The 27,195-nt window shown below is 32.8% G+C and overlaps 1 protein-coding gene and 1 non-coding gene across 2 annotated transcripts; both read right to left on the bottom strand.

Moving 5' to 3' along the window:
* Positions 1 to 1,365: 1,365 nt before the first annotated feature.
* Positions 1,366 to 25,471, bottom strand: ASIC5 (acid sensing ion channel subunit family member 5). Its single transcript, XM_049769622.1, has 10 exons — positions 25,432 to 25,471; positions 22,438 to 22,744; positions 17,515 to 17,752; positions 16,206 to 16,331; positions 13,897 to 14,046; positions 13,225 to 13,372; positions 11,547 to 11,603; positions 6,497 to 6,665; positions 2,124 to 2,215; positions 1,366 to 1,556 (listed from the first exon to the last, which is right to left on the bottom strand). Exons 1-10 carry the CDS (start codon positions 25,469 to 25,471, stop codon positions 1,366 to 1,368), a joined length of 1,518 nt encoding a protein of 505 aa, XP_049625579.1.
* Positions 10,803 to 10,910, bottom strand: LOC126004777 (U6 spliceosomal RNA). The gene has a single exon (XR_007494032.1). It is a non-coding gene; the product is annotated as a U6 spliceosomal RNA (small nuclear RNA).
* Positions 25,472 to 27,195: the final 1,724 nt, after the last annotated feature.

Here is a 27,195-nt window from a genome sequence, read left to right as displayed (position 1 = left end):
CTTTCCTTCTTCCTTTCTTTCTCTCTCTTTCTCTCTTTCTCTCTCTTTTTCTCTCTCTTTTTCTCTTTCTCTTTCTCTCGTTTTCTCTCTCGTTCTCTCTCTTTCTTTCCTTCTTTCTTCTTTCCTTCTTTCTTTCTTTTCTTCTTTCCTTTTTTCTTTCTTTCCTTTTTCTTTCCTTCTTCCTTTCTTTCTTTCCTTCTTTCTTTCTTTCTTTCTTTCTTTCTTCTTCTTTCTTTCTTCCTTCCTTCCTTCCTTCCTTCCTTCCTTCCTTCCTTCCTTCCTTCTTTCTTTCTTTCCTTCTTTTTTCTTCTTTCTTTCTTTTCTTTCTTTCTTTCTTTCTTTCTCTTTCTTTCTTTCTTTCTTTCTTCTTTCTTTCTTTCTTTTTCTTTTCTTTCTTTCTTTCTTTTTCTTTCTTTCTTTCTTTCTTTCTTTTTCTTTCTTTCTTTTTTCTTTCTTTCTCTTTCTTTCTTTCTTTCTTTCTTTCTTTCTTCTTTCTTTCCTTCTTTTTCTGTCTTTCTGTCTTTCTTTCTTTTTCTTTCTGTCTTGTTTCTTTCTTTCTTTCTTTCTCTTTCTTTCTATTTTTTTCTATTTTTTTTCTTTTCTATTTTGATTCAGAGAATGACACCAGGTCATAATGCTCAGGTTTTGCTCCTGGATCGGTGAACAGGTATTACTCCCACAATGCTCAAGAAAAAAATATGTAGTTCCCAGGATCAAACCGAGGTTATTTATATGTTTCTTGTACTGCTTTCTTTTCATGTGTTCCTATGTATATTATTTCTTTATTAAAGAAGCACCCTGTTTCCTTATACAAAAGTTATTATGTTTAATTTACATATTTTTGTCCAGTACTATCTTCATTATATATCTTTATTTAAACAGCTTGATTAAAAATATGATTGCAGTGGGTTTCAGTCATGCAAAGAACACCACCCTTCCCCAGTGCAGCATTCTCATCACCAGTGTCACAGATCTCCCTCCATCCCACCCCACCCCTGCCTGTAATCTAGACAGGCTTCTACTTCCCTCATTCATTCACATTGTTATAATTTACATATTTAATTATAAATAATGTTTATTTCTAAGACATAAACCTTCATAATTTATTTCATAATATATATGTAAAATTTCTGCTATTCAATCTGGTAACTGAGTGGTAAAAAAAGATATAAGGCAATATCTGTTTGTATTTGGCACATAAATTAACATACATAGGTAAGTAGAGGCAGAAATAAGGGTATATCCACAGAGAGATTTTCTTTACAAAGTTTTAATTAAATCCTACAATTATAACAAACTTATTTAAGAATGAATTAAGTTGTAAGTAAAGCTAAAGATATTGGAAATTTATCCCATAGGAAAAAATTAGCATTCCTCTATGTTTTTCTTATGTTTTAGCTGATTCTGAGGTGGAGAAGGCACTTGGGTTATTTCTGGAATTTTCAGCAAGAATAAAATGCATATCCAGTAGAAATTGGTAAATATATATTCAATTATTTCTATAATTGTTATCATACTGGCCCCACAAAATAGGCCAAGTTGACCACCGACATCTGCTGTAAGAAAACCAAAACATGAAATGAATTTATGTTTTCTTAAAAAATAAATATTCACTAGAATTTAATTATTTGAATATAATAAATTAACCATAACTGACATATGTGTAGCTAATTATGTTATTTTAAATCCCTGCTAAAATTAATTTTAATAAATAATGGCACAACTTACTATTCATTCTGAGTTGTCACCAAAGAGAAAAAAACAAAGATTGTACAAAATTATATCTCAAAAAAATTTGAAAAAGTTAAATTTAGTAAAATTATGGTAACTAAATATGATAGATAGGACTGGTTTTAGCTCAGCACTTACTTGGGCAAATTTGACATTACAATTATAAATATGATAATTACAAATTAAAATTTATTTCCCAGTCAGAATGAAGAGCAGAAATATGAGTTTAAGAAGGAGATAATATTTTTCACAAAGAGATATCAGTATCAGGCTTACCATGAAGAAATTTGATAAGCACTAACTGATTATCTTTCCATAACTGACAAGATAAAAGTCAAATACAAAATCAAATAAACCAAATAGATTTTAATTGATAAATAACTAGCACTTACCAAGTAACTCAGACACACTCACAGCTTTTTGTTGGTGGGTTATCTTATAGTTTAAATCACTATAGTTTATTTCAATATTCACAAGATTTTCCCTGAAGATTAAAAAAAGGTAAATTTATCTCTAAATTGTAATTAGTCTTTTAAATTTCTATTTAACAAAAATAATTAATATGTGATCAGAGGTCAACTCATGTTGAAGTAGACAATGCTATATTCAATAATAATAATAATAATAATAGGTTCACTTCAAACATACCCTTTATTTGTTGGCTTTTTGAAAAACTTACTTTCCTAGGATAAAGTAATTTTTTTATTCTTTATTAATGAGTATCTACAAAAGATAATCAATATAAATATTTACTGTCTAGATTACTTATAAACTCTTAAGTGTATATACAATTTTGATTCAGCTCATGATTTTGTCTTTCATTACTTATGTGACCTTAGAGAAAATAATGGTTTTCTTGGGTATTAATAGATTGATTCTCTGGTGGCATATCCTTATATTAAAAATTTTAGAGTTGTAAAAAGAAATTTAGTGATGTACACAAAGTATTATGACAGAACTTGACCTTCATGCATGTTTGATCACTAATGATACCTTTCATCATAACTATATTAGGGCACTGATTGTTCTCTAAACATTCTCTCTAGAAATATTTATATATTTATATTTGACCAGAAAATCAAAGCACTACTTTAATATGACCTCTTTATTTTGTCTTAAATAACCTCACCCCGTATGTAGCATAGACCTCTACCCTGAATTTCAACAATAGGTCTAATATCCTCCTGTATTCAATTTGAATGTCCCATAAATATTTCATATTGATTTTTTTGCCAAATACTTGGTATATATCCCATTTATAGTTATATATAATCTTATAGCTAAAGGAAATATTTAAAAATATGAACAAAACTCAACCCCCTCTTACTTCATTCACTGCCACTATGTTGCCTCAGTTTCTGTCACCAACACTTGAATTTTTCCAGTAAATCTGAGAGGTCCTTTTTTTTGAATATTAAATTATCAATCTTAACAAGTACACTTTTTCTGTTCTTCACAAGATCCACTATTTTATCTTGCAAGTCATGACACTCTTCTTCTCAAAAGGACAAAGACTGCTTAATACATATATATGTAATTTTTTTGTTTTTGCTCCACACCTGGTGATGCTCAGGGATTACAACTGGTTATGTGCTCAGAAATCTGCCCTAGCTTGGGGGACCTTATGGGACACCAGGGAATAGAACCACAGTCTGTCCTAGGTTAACGCAGGCAAGGCAGATGCCCTACCACTCTAGCCCCTCCTTAATATATTTTGAGGTAAATTCCTCTCTTTTGATAATTATTCTGTAAACCATAATACCCCTTCCCACTTGATCTTTCTTGGCCTTTGCCAACCTACTTCCTATGGTTTCAGCACATGAGGCATGCTATTTATTAGTTTAGGATATTTTTCTGCGTTTGATTTTTTTTTGTTATCTGGAATATTCTTCTCCCCTAAATGTCAATTTGCTTTTATATCTCTCTAGATTAACGGGTTTCAAAGTGTGGTCACAGCACACCAAAATATATTTCAAAGATTTATGAGCTCATAATTATGTTTATTGTGTATTAATATAATGTCATTTTCCCAATGATAATTATTTTAGAAAAATTGAAGTAGTCACATGTTTGCTTTTCTGGGGGGGGTCATACCCAGCTGTGCTTAAGACTTACTACTGGCTCAGCACTTAGGGATAATTCCTGAAATTGGGGTCCATATAGGATGCCAAAGATTGAACTGGGTTGGTCATATGCACTGCAAGAGGTCTACCTGCTGATCTTTTCATAAAGTATAAATATATATTCTAAAATCCAACTGCAAACATTTTGTAATGATGGTGCTTAAAGATATTAAAAAATAAAAATTATTTTCAAAGATGATAAATATCAAAACATATATAAAGTGTAATTTTAAAGCTTAAATATAAAAATAAGTATTTTTATTTTTTGCTTGGGGGCCATACTCAGCAGTTCCTCCTGGCTATACACTCAGTACTTACTCCTGGAGGTATACAGGGGACCATATGGAATGGTGAAAATAGTACCCAGGTTGGTTGCATGCAAGGTAAACATACTACCAACTCTCCTATCACTCTATCACTCAATTGTTACATACATTTTATTTTTGTTTTTGACCACTGTTTGCAGTCACTTTTAACTTACCACATTTACTCTTGTTAATTTTAGTATATATAAATATTAAAAACTTCTGTTTAAATAGATAATATAAAATTTTTTTATTGCAGCACATAAAAAATTAAGTGGGCTTGAGCTAAAGCCACTGGAGCTGAGGGACTATTTTTGTCTCTGTGATTGGGGTTCTCTACTGGTGGTAGCACCTACAAGGTAAGTGACATAACACCTGGATTATCACTTTCTCTGCTGATTCAAAGAAAAAGAAGATCATTGGATACTTGAATGATTTTATGAGAGCAAAAGAACTAGAAAAATAATAATTGAACACCAGAGTTGCAGGGTTTTATTTAATTGTTACTCTTCCAGGAAGAATATAGAACCACAGTTCATATGCCTGGTAGCATCGCTTCCTAGCTCTGCCCTTCCAACTCCGCTCTCACAACTTTAGTACTTTCTGGCATGATTTGCTAGATTTATTGTTCATATATACTCCAAGGGAAAGGAGAAAACAAGGGAGCAATTTTTGTCCTTTGCACACTGAGGGATCCCTAATGACTAGGTAACACTTGAGTCCTGACATGAAAGATCCTTATTCATATTAGTAAAGAGCACAGTTGAAGGAACAGCAGAAAGAAACCAATAAAGCTATAAGTAGATAATTATTAACCTCTCCCACTTATAAACTGAGGCAGAAAACAGCTACACAACCATTTTCAGATAGCAACAATATACATCATTAAGAATGAATTCAATTAGCAATGTTTCCTGGAATTATGTGCTGATCTTTCAGATATCTAAGGGGCATAATTCTAAACCTTTTTCCTTATCATTTGCGTTTTAGAAATCAATAATCTCAAATATAATTAATTCAAAAGATCTCATTAATATGTTTACTTAATTTCCATTGGTTTACCACTAGGTAACAAAAGAATTTCCAATGTTTAAGTATATCATCAAGGTGCACAGCAATATTTACTAATAATAAAAGTTGTCACAGTAAAGAAAATAATGAAGTTGTCTTGGAAGTTGAGAGATTTAGTTATATTTCAGTCATTGTGTCTAGCATTTAAATAAGTTTTCCTGTGAACTGGTAATAGTGTATAATTTCCCAAGCACAAAACTCATGACCATTTCTAAGACTGTTCTATGTTTTTGAAAGAAAGTCAATTTTATACTCCACAATATATAATCCTCCTCTCAGGCAATTTTCCTTGCAATTTGTCTCACTGATTCTGAGTTTTGTGATAATGATAAAATTATTCAGAATTTAAGTCTCAAAATATTGTTTGTTTCAGGAGAGGCTCATTTATGAAATTAAATCTGTTGTGGATAAGGAAATAAAAGAAAAATCATATACTTATCTTATTAAAAATACTAAATAAATACTTACCTTGGCTGAAGAATGAAACCGGTGTGCTTTGCACATTCCAACCTGAGAGCTATCCTGGATATCATATAAGTCCCCTAAGCCCAGTCAGGACTGATCCTTAGTGCAGAGCCAGGGATAAGTCCTGAGCACAGGTAACTGACTCAAATCCAAACAAAACAATTTCTCAAAACTTTTTGAGAGTACATGCTGCATTAAGAAAAATGGTATGCATGCTGGGAGCAGGGGTGGAGGGAGGACAACATTGGTGGTGGGAATGCTCCTGATTCAATGTCACTATGTACCTAAAATACTACTGTGAATGATTTGTAATCCACTTAGGTAATAAAAAAATTAATTAATTAAAAAAAGCAGCAAACACATTAAAAAAGAAAAATTCAGTATTTTGAATAAGATAATTTAACACATTTAAAATGTGTTAAAATATAAGTTTTTAAATTCAATTATCAGAAAACGAAATTGACCAAATTCAGCCCCCAAATTTTTTTTGCTCACTCATGTTTTTTGCTTTCTTTCTCCTTCTCTTTTTGAAGGTGGGTATTTTTTGGGGGGCCATACCTAGCTGTGTTCAGGGATTACTCCTGTCTTTGTGCTTAGGAATCAGTTCTAACAGTTCAAACATGTCATTTTACTTTTCATAAAATTTATTAAATATGGAAAAGTATAATTTGATCCATTTCTAAAATTGTAAACTTTCATCACAAATTCAATGAAATAAGATTTTGTCCTCTTTAATCAGAACTTTATTTACTAATCTTTCAAAGGTAAAGAAACATTCATGTTAATTGCAAATAAGGTTACCTGGTATATTCCTGAGTTTGATTCAACTTTTTGGAAAAATATTTCAAAGCTTTCCTACTTGGAAAAGTAGAATAAGAAATAGTAGTTGGGTATTCTGTTTCCTCACATGGAACTGGACAGCTAGAATTATGGGTTCCCACTGTACATAATCCCTTAACTTCAATGTAGTCTGAAATGAAAAAAAGTCAAGATAGGTGCACAGACAAGAGGACTATTTCATATCTTAGAGGACAGAGTTTTTAAAAGTATTTTTAATTTCAATGTTAAAATTTGAAGATCACTATTTTCTAATAAATGTTTATGTTTCATAAATTATTTAGTATGAATGCAGTAAAGGATATAGAACATAAAACTGATTATTTCCTAGACTTTATAGTCAGTAAATTCAGCTTCTTTACCAAGAAATTTTCTCTGCTTCTGAACTCAATTTTCATAAATCTTTAAATAATTGGGCTGGAGAAAGATGAAAAGATATTGTGTGTCATGAGTTATTTGAAGGGAAGTCTCAAGCATAATCCTTTTGCAGCTTCTCAAGGCTTACTGCTGACCCTGCACTCAGGGATCACTCCTAGTGAAGCTTGAGGAACCATATGAGGTACTGTGGATCAACAGCAGGTCACCACATGCAGGGTTAATTAGTAGCCTATCTGCTATATTATCTCTTCAGTCCAACACCTGTTAGAGACTTACCAGCCTCATCTCCAATTTCCACAAAGTGGAACAAGTAAACAAGTTTTGGTTACATTAGGGCTAGTGATGAAGTAGCTTCTTTGAATCACATGTTGGTTTTATTATTTCCCAAGAATTCATTATCATTACTAACTTCCAATGGACTACCTGTTTGAATCCTGAACACCAGTGTCTCAGGTTTAAAATAAGCTTTTTTGGGGTGTTGTCTCAGCTGATACTATTGTGTGTGGGAAGGAGTTCTTAGGGTCTCTTATCTTTGTGAACCCAGTGACTTCTTTTTTTAAATATATAAATATCTTTATTTAAACATCATGATTACAAGCATGTTTGTAGTTGGGTTTTAGTTATAATAAAATAAAGGAACACCATCTTTCACCAGTGCAACCTTCCCACCACCAATGCCCTCATCTCCCTTGTGATTCTCTGGCCTGTCTTCACCAGCATTAGCAACCATTAAGGCGAATGTATATTGGACTAGGTCCATCATGGAGCGAGTATTTGTCTTCTGATTTCTGCTCCACCTCCCAGAGCCCAACCTCTCAGCTCCTTGCTTCCCGTTCTTATTTTCCCTTTAGTTTTGTTATTTCTTAGTTTGTGACCCTTTACTAAGATTCCTTAACTTGTGATCAATATGGGGCTATGTATCCATTGTCTTCTAATAACCCTTCCATGTGTATATTTGCATCTACTCATTAGTTTTTTTTAAAAACTAACAAGAACTAAACTCTTCCTCTTTATTCAAACCTTCTTTTTTCTTTTTTCTCTTTCTTTTCTTTTTCTTTCTTTCTTCTTTCTTTCTTTCTTTCTTCTTTTCTTTCTTTCTTTCTTTCTTTCTTTCTTTCTTTCTTTCTTTTCTTTCTTTCTTTCTTTTCTTTCTTTCTTTCTTTCTTTCTTTTTTCTTCTTTCTTTCTTTCTTTCTTTCTTTCTTTCTCCCTTTCTCTTTTCTTTCTTTCTCTCTCCTTTCTTTTCTTTCTTTCTTTCTTTCTTTCTTTCTTTTTTCTTTCTTTCTTTTTTCTTTCTTTTCTTTCTTTCTTTCTTTCTTTTTTCTTTCTTTCTTTCTTTCTTTCTTTCTTTCTTTCTTTCTTCTTTCTTTCTTTCTTTCTTTCTTTCTTTCTTTCTTTCTTTCTTTCTTTCTTTCTCTCTCTCTCTCTTTCTTTCTCTCTCTTCTTTCTTTCTCTTTCTGCTTTCTTTCTCTCTTCTTTATTTCTCTATCTTCTTTCTTTCTTTCTCTCTTTCTTTCTTTCTTTCTTCTTCCTTCCTTCCTTTCTTTCTTTTTTCTTTTCTTTCTGTCTCTCTTCTTTCTTTCTTTCTTTCTTTCTTTCTTTCTTTCTTACTTTCTTCTTTCTTTCTTTCTTCTTCCTTACTTCCTTTCTTTCTTTTTTCTTTTCTTTCTGTCTCTCTCTCTTCTTTCTTTCTCTTTCTGCTTTCTTTCTCTCTTTCTTTCTCTCTCTTCTTTCTTTCTCTCTCTTCTTTCTTTTCTTTCTTTCTTTCTTTCTTTCTTTTCTTTCTTCTTCCTTTCCTTCCTTCTTCTTTTTTCTTTTCTTTCTGTCTCTCTTCTTTCTTTGTCTTTCTTTCTTTCTTTTTCTCTTTCTTTCTTTCTTTCTTTCTTCTTTCTTTCTTCTTTCTTTCTTTCTTTCTTTCTTTCTCTTTCTTCCTTCCTTCCTTCCTTCCTTCCTTCCTTCCTTCCTTCCTTCCTTCTCTTCTTTCTTCTTTCTTTCTTTCTTTCTTTCTTTCTTTTCTTCTTTCTTTCTTTTCTTTCTTTCTTCTTTCTTTCTTTCTTCTTCCTTCCTTCCTTCCTTCCTTCCTCTTCCTTCCTTCCTTCCTTCCTTCCTCCTTCCTTCCTTCCTTCCTTCCTTCCTTCTTCCTTCCTTCCTTCCTTCCTTCCTTCCTTCTTTCTTCTTTCTTTTCTTTCTTTCTTTCTTTCTTTCTTTCTTTCTTTCTTTCTTTCTTTCTTTCTTTCTTTCTTTCTTTCTTTCTTTCTTTCTTTCTTTCTTTCTTTCTTTCTTTCTTTCTTTCTTTCTTTCTTTCTTTCTTCTTTCTCTCTTCCTTCTTTTTGCTTTGCTATTGTGGACCACACCCGGTGACACTCAGGGGTTACTCCAGGCTATTCACTCAGAATCGCTCTTGGCTTGGGGAACCATATGAGACGCAGTGGGGGTGATAGATCCCGGTCCATCCTAGGTTAGCGCATGCAAGGCAAACACACTACTGCCTGCGCCACCACTCAGACCCCTCAAACACATTCGTTTACACTCATTTACATACACACTTTTTATGCATATTATATACAAACTCTTATTCTCACACACAATAGTCAAAAATATACATTCTTACTCCTCTCTCTCTCTCTCTCTCTCTCTCTCTCTCTCTCTCTCTCTCTCTCTCTCTCTCTCTCTCCTGACTTCATTAATTTACAACATGCCCTGAAGAATTGCCCTATGTGATTTGTTCCCCCAAGTACTTCTCCAGCTTCAATCAGGAATAGACTGTCAGAAGCAATTTGGTATGTCATTTCAATATCATTAGTTTGTAATATGTCATCTGTATATTAAGTTTTTAAGCTACTAAAATTTATAAGACTCCATATCCCAAAATTTATTACATGAAATACTTCACAATCATTAAACAGATATGTTTAATCTATTCCTGTTGTCATGTAAACACTTTCACAAAAGTTAGAAAAGCAATTCTCATAGGAGAATATACAGTATTTCATTTACATAAAGTAATCAGTGGCTTAGAGTCTTAAATATAAAGCTATGTCACAGAGAAAACTAAGTAAAATATATTAGGATGTTAGCATTGTTTGTCAATAAAAATAAAAGCTGAGTAAGTACAAACATGTTGTTTAAGATGAACCCATAAAGGTGATGTCAAGATGTGATTCATCTGTGTAATGTTTTGTTATTGTTTTGTTTTGTTTTGGGTCACACCCGGCGGCACTCAGGAGTTATTCCTGGCTCTGCGCTCAGACATCGTTCCTGACAGGCACAGAGAACCATATGGAATGCCGGGATTTGTACCATTGTCTGTTTGAATCTGCTGCATGCAAGGCAAACACCCTACTGCTATGCTATCTCTTTGGTCCCAGCTCATCTGTGTAAAGTTTTATGTATAAAATATACAGGTAAAGAATTAAGGCATAAAATATACTTCAAAGAAATTCAGAGATATTTTTCTAATTGAAATTGTTTTGAACACAATGAGCATAATTTTATGTGACTTTTGATTGTTATCTTTGAATAAAGTATATTATTGAATTTATGTGATACATAATTATGTACATATTATTTGTGTGACATAAAATGTATTTTATTGATTATAATTAAATAAATCAAATTATTTAATTAAAAATGCAAAATTTGGCACCTGAGCTACATAGGGCTCTTGTCTTGCACACAGCCAACCTGCATTTGTTTCCCAGCATCCTAGATGGTCCCTTGAGCTCCCTCCTCAGTAATCAATTCTAAGCACAGAGCCAGGAGTATTCCCTGAGCATGCTGACTATGGTCCCAAACAAACAAACCAAAATTTTTAAATGAAAATAAGTAAATAGACCCCAGAACTCCCTGACTATTTCTTTGTCTTGGGGAACTTTTCTATCCTTTTTTTTTTTTTAAATAGGGAATGCTTCACGAATTTGCGCGTCATCCTTGCGCAGCGGCCATGCTAATCTTCTCTGTATCATTCCTATTTTAGTAAAATTGTTGCCAAGCGGATACTATCTTTTCTATCTTAAGTTCAGTTTTGTTTTGCTTTACATATTTGTGAAAGATATGCCTCAGTTTTAAGAACATGTACAAAGACCTTTTTTTGTTGATGCTGGTTTTTTGTGGGGGGGGGGGAGGTACACTTACGGATGTACCTTAAGGATGTACCTTAGGAGGGTTTACTCCTAACTGTGCTTAAGAATCACTCCTGAGGCTGGAGCGGTGGCACAATTGGTAAGGCGTCTGTCTGCCTTGCCCACCCTTGTCTAGGACAGACTGTGGTTCAATCCCCCAATATCCCATATGGTCCCCCAAGCCAGGAGATATTTTTGAGCACATAGCCATGAGTAACCCCTGTGTGTCACCAGGTGTGCCTCAAAAAAACTTAAACAAAAACAAAAAAAAAAAGGGAATCACTCATGGCAGTCCTTGGAGGACCTTATGGGTTTCTGGAATCAAATATGAGTCAAAAGTGTGTAAAGCAAATCTATCTCCTGTACTAAGTCTCTGACCCCTAAAAAGTTCCTCTTAAATACTATAGTCTCCTCATTTGAGTGCTATGTGTAGCACTCAAATTATTCAATGTTTTATAATACTCAGAAACTTTCATATACATTATAATAATAAAATATATCAATTAAACTACTTACCAAGTATAGGAGAAACGCAGTTATAAAATTTTTGTAAGTCACATTCAATCCAGTTTCCTTAAAAATAAGTGTGAATACACTGACTTTATACTTAATTAGACACAATACAGACAAAATACCTTTCTTAAGTCCATTCACTTTTGCATCCATTCATACTTCCTTCCATTCATCTGTAAATTTCTACCTTTTGGTGGGAAAATGTATAAAAGAAAGATACTATCCAATGATGATATACATTTAAAGGACAAAATTGTGATGTTTTATAAATTTTCATGTTTCTTTTCACCTGTTTACAAAATTTAAATATTTAAATGTGAATAACTTAAAATATTAATAGCTTTTAAATACAAAATTGTTTCTATTTTATCATGTAATTTGTTTAATGCAAAGATCCTATGATATATACATAATTTGATTGATGCTAAAGATATATATATATATATACTCAGAAAGACAGAGATAGAGAGAAATGTATTTATATACATTTAAGTATACATACATCCCTTGTGGGCTAGCTTTAAAACAATAGTATCAGGCAGTTTACCTGCATACTTGGAACTTTGAGATAAAAAGTAAAATCAATATTGTCACACTGGATTAAATATAAGAATGTGTTGTACCTAATATTCTCTTCTATAGTTATAAATCAAATGACATTTGGAGTTAGTTAGCTCTCTGCTCAGTAGATGTTTTTGACTAACTAAATATTTAAATAAGTAATTAAATTTAATAAATTATTAATAAATTATTAAATGTTGCTCATTTAAAACTTACACACTCAGGTAAATATAAGAAAATGACTTTAATAAAGAAATTCAATTATAAAATGAAATAAATAAATTAGAAAGCCTATCTGTAATATTCAATTAGTAAAAAGCTTCTCAAAATTTGCTTTATATCTTATAGTGATGATTCTTTTTACAAAAATATTGAAATTAAACAACTATTATGCCTAGAGAGCTGATATTTGTGGGAAGATCCTACCAATAATTAATATACTGAGGTATTTAATTCATTTAAAATACCGATTTAGGTTTATCACTTGTAAGAAGACTTCAAAATATATATGTGAGGATTATGCCAAGAACATTATGACCCTGAAAGTATTTGATATATCCTAAAGTTCAAGTAAGTTTTATGGTTTAGGTATTATTTCATTTTGCCTTTTTAATGTTCCATATTAGTTACTAAGTTTTTATTTCATAAGAAGGAAAGCTTTTTAAAATAACAACTTTTCCATTTATTAAGACTTATTTCCAATGACTTTATAAAGATAATTAGGGGCAAAAAAAATCAAAGCCAGAATTAATATCTCTGTAGAAACACAGACTTACTGCTAGAATCTAATATACTAAAAAACTAAGTAGAAAACAGTGATGGCTCTTAAAAATTCCTAAGTAGTTTACTAGATAGATAGCATTATTATAAAAGGCATAAATATTTAGTGAGTAGTTTCCCATGTTTTAAAACTCCCAACTTTAGCATTGGAACAATTACAGAACTACCCTGAATGACACAAGTTTCTTTTCCAGGAATCTCCATACACAACTTGTTAAACATGATTTCCAGCATGATGTCACAAGAGTAGAAAAACCCAATTTATCAGATACCTGATTTTCAGATTTTTAAACTTAGCAAATATAATAAAAGAAGTATAAAAGTGCAGTCCATTATTTACCAGGAAGCAGAAAAGGTAAACATCCACAATGTTTTTTTATGTGCTGGGCTTTACATTCCTTCAAACAACCAGAAGTGCTGTAGGTGCTAAAACTCTGCAGTTTGAGGTCAGGATTGCATTCTCCCCACGGGTATTCTTGATGAACTGTCTTGAGATAAACACTAGATTCAGGAGAATCTACACTTTTCACACATTCCTCACCCTCCCCAAATAAAAACCAAACAAACCCTAACTGAACTGCATTTTACTTTTCTATTAGAGTTCACTTTTCTTTTCTTTCTCCTGGGGTGAAGTGGGAACCAACTTAAAGATGCCCAGATCTTACTCTTGGCTCTACACTCTACACTTGGGTATTACTTGGGCTGTACCTGGGAGATCTTACATAATGCTGGGGATCAAGACTAAAACCACTGCACTATCTTCTCCAGCCCCTAGCTGTACCCCCATCTCTCTCCCTCCTTCCCTCCCTCCCTCTCTCCCCTCTCTCTGTATTACTCTCCCTCTTTCTTCTCTTTCCCCTCTTTCCCTTTTTCCCTCTTTCTCTCTCTCCCTTTCTTCTCTCTCTCTCCCTCTGTCCTCTCTCTCCCTCTCCCTCTCACCTCTCTCCCTCTCACATTCCCCCCCCCTTTGTCTCCCCACTAATTCTTCACTCTTAGACCCTATACTGTTTACCTTCACCTGACGGATGGTCACGCGCGCATGCATACCCACTGGGGATGCCAAGCCTAAGCCGTCAAACTGTGGCACCTTTTTAGGTGAATGGATAACAAAGATGATTCCAGAATCCACAAAACCAAGGTCTGGGTCATCAGTGAATTCTTCCTGAAAAATTATTTTCTTTTTTAAACACTGATATCAATTCCACATAATTGTAAGGTCGTTGTATTATCTCCTAAGAGCATTTGATTTATAATAAAATATCATATCAACAAGCTTTTATCATATAAATATCATAATACGTGAATATGTAATATTGTTATATAATATAATTATTTATATTAATAAAAATATATGATCATACTTATATGGTTATAGCAATTTTATAATAAATATAAAATTCTAACAAATACAATGCATTTATTTATATGCATTATATAAAGTATGTGATTATATTTATATCAATAATATATCATGTAATAAATGTATGTAATATATGCATATATAATATATTATATAAATATTATGTCATCAATAAAAGCTGTGAAAATTAAACACCTAATACAATTTCAGGGTTGCCCCACATTTGAGATTGCGGTAGTATTCACAGACCATTGTTTTGCCCTAATTGTTTTGCAATGTTCATTACCTTTTAAATCACCTACTTTCTTCTGACTTCTCTCCTCCTATGGGCCCTTTATTTGCTTTTGGTTATAACATTGGCCTCTGGATTGCTTTTTGTCATAACAGCCTTCTTGGCAGATCTTTTTTTTTCTTTTTTTTTTAATAAAGTCCTGTGATACTTTTCTTTTTATACTTAAAATCTCTGGGTTTATTTAAAAAAATATTGTCTTCTAAAAGTAAAGAATTATAATAATTCTATAACCAGTTATATTTTGCTGTATATTTATTGGTAGGTGAAAAAATTGAGATTAAATTTCTAGTTAAGACTCCTTGTTATTAAACATAATTTTATATTAAAAGAAAAACCAACTTTGAAACATCAGGGTTAATTCTCTAAAATGCAAGTGGCTTCATATGTAAATAAATGCCTGTGTAATTATATTGAATGAACAAAACTGACATTTCATTTGGAGTTCAAGTTGGTATTCTGTGTCTCCCAAGACTATAATGGCTCTGAAAGAAACTTGTAGGATTTGGGGAGAGGAGGAGTTAGGGTCCAAATCCATGGATTCTGGGCTTAATTCTGGCTGTGTTCAGGGATTAGTCCTGGTGGTTATTGGAGTAGTATGTGCAATGCTGGAAATAGAACCAGGAATCAACCTGGTTAATTCGTTATGTGCAAAGCAAGCTCCTAAACTGCTATACTTCTCTGGCTACATTGAGAAACTCAAGTGGCTGAATAAATAATTTAACAGGCCAAAGAAGCGGCTTAATAGACTGAATGAAAACTTTGCTTGCAGGAGGCCTGGTTTGATTCTCAATATCCCATAGTCCCCCAAACTTTACCAGATGAAGGGTGGGCCCTGAAAACCAAGCTGAAAATAACCCCTGAACACTGCTAGTTATGGCCCCAAAACTTTCTCCTAGGGAAAAAAACAAATAAACAAAAATCATTTAACTGCTTAGTTAGAAGAAATATTTTAGAACTGTTATTTTTTATGGAATGGTACATTATATTTAATTAGAAAAATATTAGTATGAGTTTTATAATGTAATGTTTTTAATTCTTTATTGTTGCTATGATTTTAATACCTTTAATAATGGTTTATGAATATGTAATTTAAACACCACATTTATCACTAGTATACCCACTTCCCGCCCTTCCAATCCCACCCTCACCTTCAGTTCTATGAACCATTTGGCATTATAATGTAATATAATAAATAACCACATGGTTTATATTTGAATGACAAAATATTTATAAAATAGATTCCAGGCCTAGCTATATATTTTATAATGTGCAATTATATGTTTTATTACATAGTTCTTTAAAGGGATATACAAAGTTATTAAGTATACCTTCAGACAAACACTAGCAATGCTTATGGGTCCTAAGGTCATATCAAGTGATTCTTAATAAACTAGGTAGGCAGTTTAATACAAGAGCAGAAAAATGCGGTTATGCTCAACCTATGCAGGCTTAATGGCCATGAGTTACACCCCTGTGATTCTTGAGGACCTCCAGGGCTATACCTTGGAATGGGGTGACTGGAATGGGGAGGGGAAAGAACTATGGAGATCAAACCAGGATAGGGATCACTATGTCCAATATTATGCCATGGCCACTCCAAATATTTAGAAATTTTTACCCCGGCTTGATATGAATCCTGATAAGTTTAAGTTTTAAGTAAAACCAATACCTGTCTGACATTGAAGACCAATTTTAAGCCTTTTCCAGAGGAACTCACTTTTTCCCGGTCTTGTATATTTTGCCCATGATTAAAAGTATAGCAATTTCCATATTCAGTGAAGACATGTGCAAAATTCTACAATAAAAAACAAAGAAACAAAGAGCAACAATAATAAAAAAATACAATTCGTTGGAATTTTGATCATTATTGAGGTTTAAACCAGCATGGATTATTATTTTTTATTTACAAATAAAATAAAATATATAGAGTAAAAATTTATAATGAATATCAGAAAAAATTGACACTGTGATTTGTTTTTTCATTCTCAGGCTTTTTACTTCTGGCAGACTTAAGAAATCATATGGAATGCTGAGGACCAAATATAGGTTGGCAGCATGCAAGGCAAATGCTCAACCCATTATATTATTGTTCTGGTCCCAAACTTCTTTTTTTAATAGGCAATTATCAATTTGTATGTGATTTGTTTGAGTAACTTGAGAATATTTACAACTATTATAGTCAAATTTTAGTGTCTCTAATTTTTCTAGACCCTCTGCTCTAAGACCTAAGCATACACTAACATCATTTATAGTGTATTAATCATCATTAATATATAGTATTATTAATATTATTATAATATAAATATATTGTGTATTATATAATTATATATAATTACTTAATAATTATTAAAGCTTTTTTGTTTTGTTTTGTTTTTTTGGGCCACACCCGGCTGTGCTCAGGGGTTACTCCTGGCTGTCTGCTCAGAAATAACTCCTGGCAGGCACGGGGGACCATATGGGACACCGGGATTCGAACCAACCACCTTTGGTCCTGGATTGGCTGCTTTCAAGGCAAACGCCACTGTGCTATCTCTCCGGGCCCTTATTAAAGCTTTTTAATATTATCATGAATATGTTAATGATATAATAAAATGGGTTTTTGAAAAGTTTGAATTATGGGGACACCACCACAATATGCTCAGGATTTACTTTTGGATCTGTGCTCAGAGATAACTCCTAGCTCAGATAATTTTCTATGACAGAATCTGAACCTAAGCAGATGCATGCAAGGCACTTTAACCTCCTTCATATTTCTGTGACCCTGTTGTATATTGAATTATGTGAAGTATTAAAATATTTTGTGTTAAAATTATTTTTGAAATAACTTCTTTTTTCAACATTTTTATGGAAAGCAGTTGAATGGAGAAATAAGTATACTTATATTTATGTTCTATGAATTTATGCTTTATCTTAATGTAATCCATAATAAAGTTTTATACTATCAATGCTATTTGAAGAAATATCAACTATTCTATTACCTTTGGGCCACATGGCTTTCCAAAGAACTCACATTCCAATAAAGTTTTCTTATTGAGATAAAAACCATTTTTTTTAACAAACTCTGTAATGCTGAAGTTTTGGTGACTTGCAAGAAAATCATTAATTTCTTTAGAGCCAGTAGAATTCGTGTTTATTCCTTGAAGATGGAGGACTTTGGACACAAGATTCCATAAGAAAAAAATAATGCTAAATTTGGCTACAGCATCTGTTTGGAACCTATTAGTAAAAATAAAGGTGGTATTTAGGTTAGTAAACATTTGTTATTATTCTAGAGGACAGAAAACAAACATCTGGATGTGGATTCTGTCAGCTTTCAAACTTATAACCTATACTCATAAAAAATGCATCGAAGTAAAATTTGATGCCTTAGAAACCCCTTCACATTCAGCAATTTGTTGTTTTTGTACAAATAGTGCTATTTACCTAAAAAGCTTCTGGACCTCAGGTTGGAACAAAAACCACACTCACAACATGTATTTATTTTCCTCACTTAAAATATATCTTTCTTCTTTTCTAACTGCAGATTTACTAATTTCTGGCCTAGCACCAGAAACAAAGCAAATGGCTCATGAAGTTTAACCAGATCCTGTTATTCAGCCTGCAATAACGTTAGTAATGAAGTCTTTATTCTGTTCCTTTGCTATTAGTTTTGCTTCGGCTAGTGAGTCCTCATTGTAGATATTATATAACTGCAAATGTCTTCACTTTAGTGGAACTCAGTTTTATCTCTTGAAATAATTGATATAAGTATATAAACACTATCTCAAAATGTCATTTTGATTATTAAGTTATGGCTTCTAAAATATTTAGAAGAGCACATGAAATATAAGCATAAGTATTCATTAAAAATATGTGTAATTATTGTCAAATTTTTCCTGGCAATCAAAGTCAAAGTCACCTAGTTGACCAAACTGCTAAAAGTACTTGATTATTTTCTCATTTTTGCTGAGCATGTTCATATTTTTGAGCCATACCTGGTAATATCAGGGCTAGAGTATGCTCAGGAATCAGTCTTTGTGGAGCTGGGGCACAGGGGACTGAACCAGGATGACCATGTGGTAGGCAATCACCCTACCTGCTGTACTATCACTCTGGCCCTTTGCTTTCTGCCTTACAATATGTGTCCTTCTGTAGAGGTATACTTTACATTCCTTTTAAAACACATCATGTGGCTGAGAAGAAAAGTGCATTGGCTAAAAGTGTCTTCCTTAGAAGCATATGACCATGAGTTTAAATCCTCAGTGTCTCACATGTGTCAAGTATTATGTAAGTTCTGCTGTTTGAGCCTTGCTGCTAATCTACCTGTGATTCCCAATATCATAAACTTAGTGTAAAATACCAACAAGCACCACAGCTAAAAACTATAATAGTACCACAGCTAGGCACTCATACAATTCCAGGCTTTGCAAGTATAGAAGAAACAGCAAAGGAAAGAGGAAAAAAGAGGGATTGAATAAAAAAATTACACTTTTCATGGATCTGGAACCTCACTAAAATGGTGCATAGCTAGAAACCCCTGAGCATCATTAGGGTTGACTCAAAGACCATAAATATTATGACTGTGATTTGAATATTTTGAATAGTATAAACCTTAAAATGGGACAAACTTTAGTCAATTTGTTGGAAAGACTAGAATGAAAAACTTATCTATGCTCATTAGTATTCAGGGCCAAGGTGGCTTATGTATGTTTACTCCTACATATTCTTCCTGTTGCAGATTTTCCTTTCACATTATTATCTTTCATGCAGTCTCTATTTTTCACATAAGCCACAGAGAACTCTTTCTTTGTCAACATAAAAAAGAACAACAACAACAACAAGAACAAAAGACTGATAACTTAGTGTTGGTCATTTTATTTTAAGGTGTTTCTTGATTACGCTAAAATGAAAAAAAAAAGCCATTTTCTTTCCTGGTTGCCATATAAGGTGTTTAAATTCTTTTCTTTGCAAGGCTGCATGTATTTTTTTTTTGAAATATGCTCCAACTGGAATAACTGACACCTAGCAGTGACCATGGCTATAGTTAGGATTTAGAAAGAAATTAAAGCCACAGACACTGTGGGACATCAGTTATCCAATTGGAGTGCATCAGAGAGAATCTAAAGAGGAAGAGAACATCAGGGTATGTGTCTCATTGTGTCCTGAACATTAATTGCTTTCATATGCATTAATTGACTCTTAAAATAAAATAATAAAATAAGATAAATTATTTTTTATAATATGTTTGGGGTATTTAGAAATTGGGTGATGTTTTTCTTTTTCTTTTATTTATTTATTTATTTATTTATTTATTATTTATTTATTTATTTATTTATTTTTTGGTTTATGGGTCACACCTGGCAGTGCTCAGGAGTTACTCCTGGCTCTATGCTCAGAAATTGCTCCTGGCAGTTTAGGGGGACCATATGGGATGCTAGGATTCAAACCACCATCTTTCTGTATGCAAGGCAAACACCCTACCTCCATGCTATCTCTCCAGGCCTGGGTGATGTTTTTCTGACTATACTATACCACAAGAATACTATGCTCTAATTTATATCAATTTTGGAAAACTCGGTTCATTTTGTGCCATTTTTATTAAACTATAAAATGATAAATGTAGACAAGCGGTGTACTCTTTTAGAAATAAAAAAGATACTTTTACTTCAGGTCGAAATAATTGCTTAACCTTTTCTGCTAAAAATCACCAGCTTACGTATTGAGTGAAATAATTTTGTCTACTTACAAAGATACTAATGTAACTTGTTTATGAAGTCTCACCAAGGGTATTTAAAAATTCTTTGTAAGACTTCAGGGCTATATTTTGAATATCTGTATACCAACCTTGGTATTCTTGGTCAAAATGTTTCTAGGGCTCTTTTGAGAAGTTTACAGACTATAATAATATCAGATTTGGGAGAACACAGAATTGATCCTGAGATGAAGGGAGATACCTTTTGCCTGTCTTGCTCTCATGTTCTCATGCCCAAAAAGCAATCAAGGCTCTTCCACTTAAGAATCCATCCCAGACTGCGTGTTACATTTCATCACAGTGCTCCCTTCCTCCTTCTCAAAAAATGTAGGCAAAGAAATGAAGAAATTCTCACATGCCATATATGATAATGGTGTAAATATAGTAAGTAAAAAAGGTTTAAAATATTATTAAAATTATTCTTATTATTGTAATAATAGTTGCGACCAGGATGATAATTTAGGTACATGAATTACACTCAATGGTTTAAGTCTGACAACACTTACAGTAAAGAAATTGAATTATGATGTGAAACATATCGTTCAGTCTATTTCCAGAGTATTGTGCATTGAATTATTTTTCAACTTTAAGTTACACATCTAAATATTATCTTTCAGAAACTGCTTATTTTTAATTTCCCTTACTCTCTTCTTCTCCTTCTCCTTCTCCTTCTCCTTCTCCTCCTTCTCCTTCTCCTTCTCCTTCTCCTTCTCCTTCTCCTTCTCCTTCTCCTTCTCCTTCTCCTTCTCCTTCTCCTTCTCCTTCTCCTTCTTCTTCTTCTTCTTCTTCTTCTTCTTCTTCTTCTTCTTCTTCTTCTTCTTCTTCTTCTTCTTCTTCTTCTTCTTCTTCTTCTTCTTTTTCTAGAGCTGATGTGAAGCTAAAAGTGAGCTGCAATTTTCTGAAGGAAGTTATGATCAAAGACTAAGTACAATGACAAAGAGCATTAAACCTGGATGTAGTTCCTTTAAGCTCTTGACTTGGTGCATAGGACAAACAACCACAAAGTTGGCCCTGCCTGTCATATTTAATATTTAATATTTCATCCTAATCAAGAAGTTGTCTGGGTCAAATAGTAATGTTGTTATAATTGGTCTGGGTTCTCCTATGTTTCCTGACCACTGCTAGGAGTTATTCCTGAGTCAGGACTAGGAACAACTCCTGATCATCACTGGGTATGACCTCAGAACACAACCAAAAAGTTGTTGTAATTAAATACACTGGGATAGCTTCTGTTAGAAGGAGCAAAAACAGTCAATTTACAGCAACACAGATAGAACTAGAGGCTAACATATTGAGTGAAGACAGAAAAAAAAGGAATTATACTGAGTGATTTCAGTCATATGTGAGACTAAAGGTATACATTCAGGTACAAAGGGAAAAGAGCTACAGGAGAAGAATGATCCACACAATTGAGTTCATACAGGTAAAAGGGCGTTGAAATGGACGTTTGGGGGTGCAGAGAAATAGGTACTCTGGTTATGGGTGTGGTGTTATATATGTGTATGGGAAACAACCAATAACAGTGTTGTAAATCACAATATCTCAATAAAAATCAGAATAAATAAATATTATATCCTAGAGCTGAATAAAGTTGTGGGTAATGCACTTATCTCTCATGAAGCAGATTGTCACTCAAACCCAGCACCACAGTTTATTCCCTTGAGCATCACCAAAGAGCCAGACCCCAAATCTCATCTTGTATGCAAACTAATATTGTATTAGTATTGTATTTCTATTGTCTCCACACTTCTCCATAATCTTTCTTCAAATTCCTTATATTCATCTAGAAACTTCCTTCTCTTGCTTTATTTCCTAGACTTCTATGATACTCCAGATGAAATTTCCCCACTGTCATCTTTTCCACTGTTCTCCTTTTGCTTCCCAGTGAATATGCTTTCAAGTACATAGATATAAATTTTCTAGTACTGGGATCTATCTAAACCTATTCAACCACGAAGTTGGTTTTTTTGCCTAGTAAATACTAGTGAAATAAGTGAAAGGGAAAAGCTGGGATATAAGTGAAAGACAAATTAATATACTTTGTCATTATTTTTGTGCTTTGAGGATATCTATGATTTGTCATAGGGGGAAAGGAAAGACAGTCAACCATCTTCAAAAAGGTTAGAGTAGAAAGCTGTTGAGATTGGATTATAAAAAGAGCAATGTTTACCTGTTCAAATTACAAAACGTCACAGCAGGGAATTCTATATTTTCCACGTACTGAACTTCCATAGACGTTGTAGTTGGCCACGTGAAGTAGTTGACAAAGCGAGAGTAGATTTGCCATATAACGAGTGACACCGAGCCTAGGACCACTGTCAACCATAGTCCCTTGCGAACCACTCCCCTGTTCCGAACAATATTATGGACCCCATGAAAGGATGTGGAAAGGGCAAAGTCATGGTCAAACTTCCTCCGGTCTGTGGGGGATGGCAGTGGTTTCTTTGAAAGATAAAGTTTGAGCTTTTCCATAAGTCCTTATGGTTGTGTCCATTAAATAATGAAATAAAAACAGAGAGTTAAGAAATTTTCAGATGATCTGTAGATAGCAAATTAGCTCACACATATTTAGAAAGTTGCCTTTTCTTAACCCTGTGTAAATAAAAATATGCTGATGTTTCAGAAACCGTCACTTGTTAAAAATAATGTGTTGATGTCAAATGTTATTCCAGAAAATTTCCAAGTCACTCGACCTTAATATACATAAATTGTGTTATTTAATACTTAAAATACTCCAGTTTTTTTGGTGGAGAGAGGTTTTGTTTTTGCAAAATGGACCTACTCAGGAGCTCAGAGTTTGCTTCTTATTCAAGAGTTAGGTCTCTACTGGATATGCTGGGATCATGTACCATGCCTGGGATCAAACCGTACCCACAGCATGCAAGGCAAAAGCCTTATACACATTATTATCTCTCTAGTACCAATGAACCTTTTTGTTTTCAATTTAATCTAAAATAGCTCTTTTTTTAAAACAATGTTTAAAATTTATTTATAATATTGAACTAAACTTGTATGCTAAAAGTATAAACATTAAGCTTTTGAAATACATATTTTCCAAAGCCTAAATATTCATTAATATTTAGGCCTTTGGTAGGCAAATTTATTGCAACATCATCCCCACTATAGTTCCCAAACCTCCTCCACTCTCTCTCTATCACTTCTACTTTAATCCTCAAATCTCCCTTGTTAAAAGCAAAATGAGACTGTTTTTTCAGAGGACCTCAAGTGGGACTCTGAGACAATGTGTCCTTCAATAAATATTCATCTTTCATGTCTGGCTGCATGTAACTTTCATTGTTTCCATGTTTTTATGCCAATTATTTACTTTAATTAATTATTTTAAAAATGTAAATGTTTCACTATTATCTCTTTTCTACCTGTTTATAAAGTTGAGTCAGCGTTCCAAGTGCATTGATAATACTCAAATAATGCTTTTTTGAATGATGAGCTGTTAGTTGATACAAATCTAGAAATCTGTTCCTAAACATGGTATAGCAACATATATTTCATTCAAGATTTTATACTGATTTTTATACTGTTTTCATTTATCTATAGATCTGTCTGGTGACTGTTTGCTCAGAGAAAGCTTTGGTACCTATATTCAGAGGATAAAGTTACCTTTAGAAAGAAAAGACCTGGCTTCTGGCCTAATCATTACACACATGTGACTTTAGTCAATTTTATTAAGTACTTTTGTTCTTCAGTGGAATAAAAGCAATAGTACCTGCCTATGTGTTCATTGTAGACATCAGTAAGATAATACCCAGCAACAACTTGGCATAGAGCCAAACCACAATAACAACTCAATTAATAGTAGCAATATTTATTAATCTCCTAATTTATTATTAATGTAACAATACAGTTACCTAGGCATATTGAAGTACTGTTTAAAATTCTCATTTGAGAAATGAGATATTCTAATAGCCTCATATAAGCCTCTGTACTATTAACTCTGCTTTAAGTAAGGTAGTGTTATTTTTGTTAATTAATCAGCATCCAGTTACTTATAAAAGTTTTCAAGCATGGTGGGGGACTACAGGGTTAGTTCAGGGGCTAAGGTGCTTATATCTTGCACTCGGTCAATACTTGTTGATAACTGGCACCACATATGGTACCCTAAGCATGGCCAGGAATGATACCTGACCACAGAACAAAACCAAATGCCTTAATTATTGTTAACAAATTATTATTTAGTATTTTATTTTTCTGTTGTGAAATATAGTTATGATATACAAAAGCAGCTATGAGCATTTAATAAGAGATTTAATTACATTTGCAAAACATTTGTACACAGTTAAAATTATACCATAATTATGTTACAGAGACTATATCCTAAGAGAAAATTTACAATAATCTTATACAATAATGTTAGGTAACATATAGTAAGTGGTATATAATAATAATAATAATATAATAGTAACTGGCATCATCCTTCCAAAATGATAATTATGAGGAAAGTTATTGTTATCATTATTTATTAGAAAAACTCATTCAGGCATACTCTCTAGCTTATTTTTTAGTCACAATTCATAAACTCATATAAACATTGGGTTTAATGTTAATCATTTAATGTAGATGAGAGCTCCTTGATAATTGTTATCAATTAAAATCTGAATTAAAGTGTTCATTTTTCTAAGCTGTTTGCTAAGGTCTTAAAAAGTTGTGGAAAGCAATACTATTCCTGAGGATAATTTGTGATGATATATCCTCTTGATAGATGTTAGAATTGACTTAATAAATGGCTCACAATCCTACAAAGCAGAGAACACTTCCTCTATTGACTCGAGCACACTCTATGTAATCAGAACAAGTAGCCTTGCATTGAATATTAACCTTCACAGGGACATTTACAGCAGCATTGGATAAGTTTTATGTATTTACAAAAGCAAAAGCTGCAGGTAGATGATAGACAGAAATTAGAAGAACAAAACAAACCCCCTTGGTAAATTCTAGTATACAGTATTATTTTAAACCCATATTTGATGGCTTCTTACAGATTGTTCTTTTCTTAAATGTTAAAATTATATTACTTATATTGTCTACAAAGAACCCTGGAAATAAAATTCTCCAAATTAAAAATAAATTTCTCCCTTTACCCTTTGCTAATTTCTAGTTTTAGACATAGATGTAGACATTGTTTTGAAGATTTTTACTTCTTACCCACCTTTCTCAGTATAGACTTTAGATTTCTTGGTTGTCTCCATTGGTAACTTCAGTCAGCAGGTATGCTTGGGGTCTCTTGAATTTTCATCTATAGTCATACTCATTTTCTGTCCTTTATATACAACAATTGAGGTTGTAAAATGTGGGGGCAATTTAAGTGTTTGTGTTGCTATGTTCTACCTCATCAAGCATATAATGCACAAACCAAAAAATGCTTAGCTGAATGAGGTAGGAGATTTTATATAGTGATGAGAAGAAATCATAGAATTCAACACCTAAAAATACCATTAATAATTAAAAAGGAACTCCTGGCAAAATTATCTGGTTTTAGGTGATACTCAGGTGAACCCATTGAACAGTCTCCTAGATTTTATTTCTGCCTCATTTTTAATATATTTTTTAAAAGTCCAAATAGAAAGAAATTTGGAGGGTTGATGATATTTTTCTGGATTCCAATTTTCCTTTTCTTTGTAATATATGAAGCTACGTTCAACAAAAATAAGAACTAATGAATACAGAAAAACAATATACCACAACATACCTCCTCAGGTTAGATTTTTAAAATCATGCAAATGCAACAGAGGCAAAGGGGCAGTTAGTTACTTGATGAGACTGGCAAGTTATAAAATAATTACATGTTTGTTTGTTTGTTTTTCAGTCACACCCAGCATCGCTGAGGGATTACTCCTGGCTCTATGCTCAGAAATCGCTCCTGGCATGCTCAGGGGACTATATGGGATGCCGGGATTCGAATCACTGACCTTCTTCATGTGAGGTAAACTGCTTACCTCCATGCTATCTCTCCAGCCCCAAATAATTACATGTTATAGTAAATAAAATACTGGAGAATATATTATTGTGTATAAATAGCATCATCTCTAGATCTGAATGAGGAATTACATGTGCCGTTACACTAGAATTGTGATAGTGGTTTATAAGTATATAACACACACATATATGTAATATAACTACTATTGACATGGTTGTATGTATTTTTATATGTTTACTTCAAAATTTATTATAAGTTACAACTAATCTACTCTGGGGAAAATAAATTTTGAGAGGCATAAATGACAGGTCCTAGGAAAATATCCCTAGTTAAAAATTATAGGAAATATCTATTATGATGCATCAATTTTTTTCACTAAAGATATGTTTAATGAATTAAAGCTTAATTAGTTTTAATATTTCAAATTTCAATTACTTTTGGGAGGATTATACCTAACTTGTAGTCGACCTTCATTTTTTGCTACTTTTCATCTTTTCATAGTTTTTTGTGGAGTCTTTATAAGAAAAAAGTTGATATATTAGTGCGATGCAGAGGCCTAGTTACCAGTTCAGCACTCCTTGAAATTTCAGAGGCAGAGACATTGGTTGGTTTAAATTTGGGAACAGATAGGAAGTTAGGTTAATAAAAAAAAAGACTGGGTTAGGTTTAGGGTGCCTCTATGGAAAAAATGTATGGGAAGAAAATTAAGAGAACAGAAAAAAATTTTGAAACTGTCCTTTCTCTATGCATATTGAGTAATGGGTCAAACATAAGTAGACATTTTCTGAGAATTGACTGAACATTTTTACCACCATCTCATTTGTCTTTCTTCCTGTCTTCAACCTTTATTTACTTTCCATTGAGCCTTTGCCAGAAGACAAAAAGAGAACAGAAAGAAAGGCAGACCTAATAGGTATATCCTTTTGTTACCTATTTCTTAATAGAAAAACAATAAAATAAAATATCTTCTTATTTTTACTTTTTTAAGCTAGTTTC

Source organism: Suncus etruscus, chromosome 3, assembly GCF_024139225.1.
Source record: "Suncus etruscus isolate mSunEtr1 chromosome 3, mSunEtr1.pri.cur, whole genome shotgun sequence".
NCBI lineage: Eukaryota > Metazoa > Chordata > Mammalia > Eulipotyphla > Soricidae > Suncus > Suncus etruscus.
Note: the sequence above shows the minus strand (reverse complement) of the source record. Positions and strands in the feature narration are given on the sequence as shown.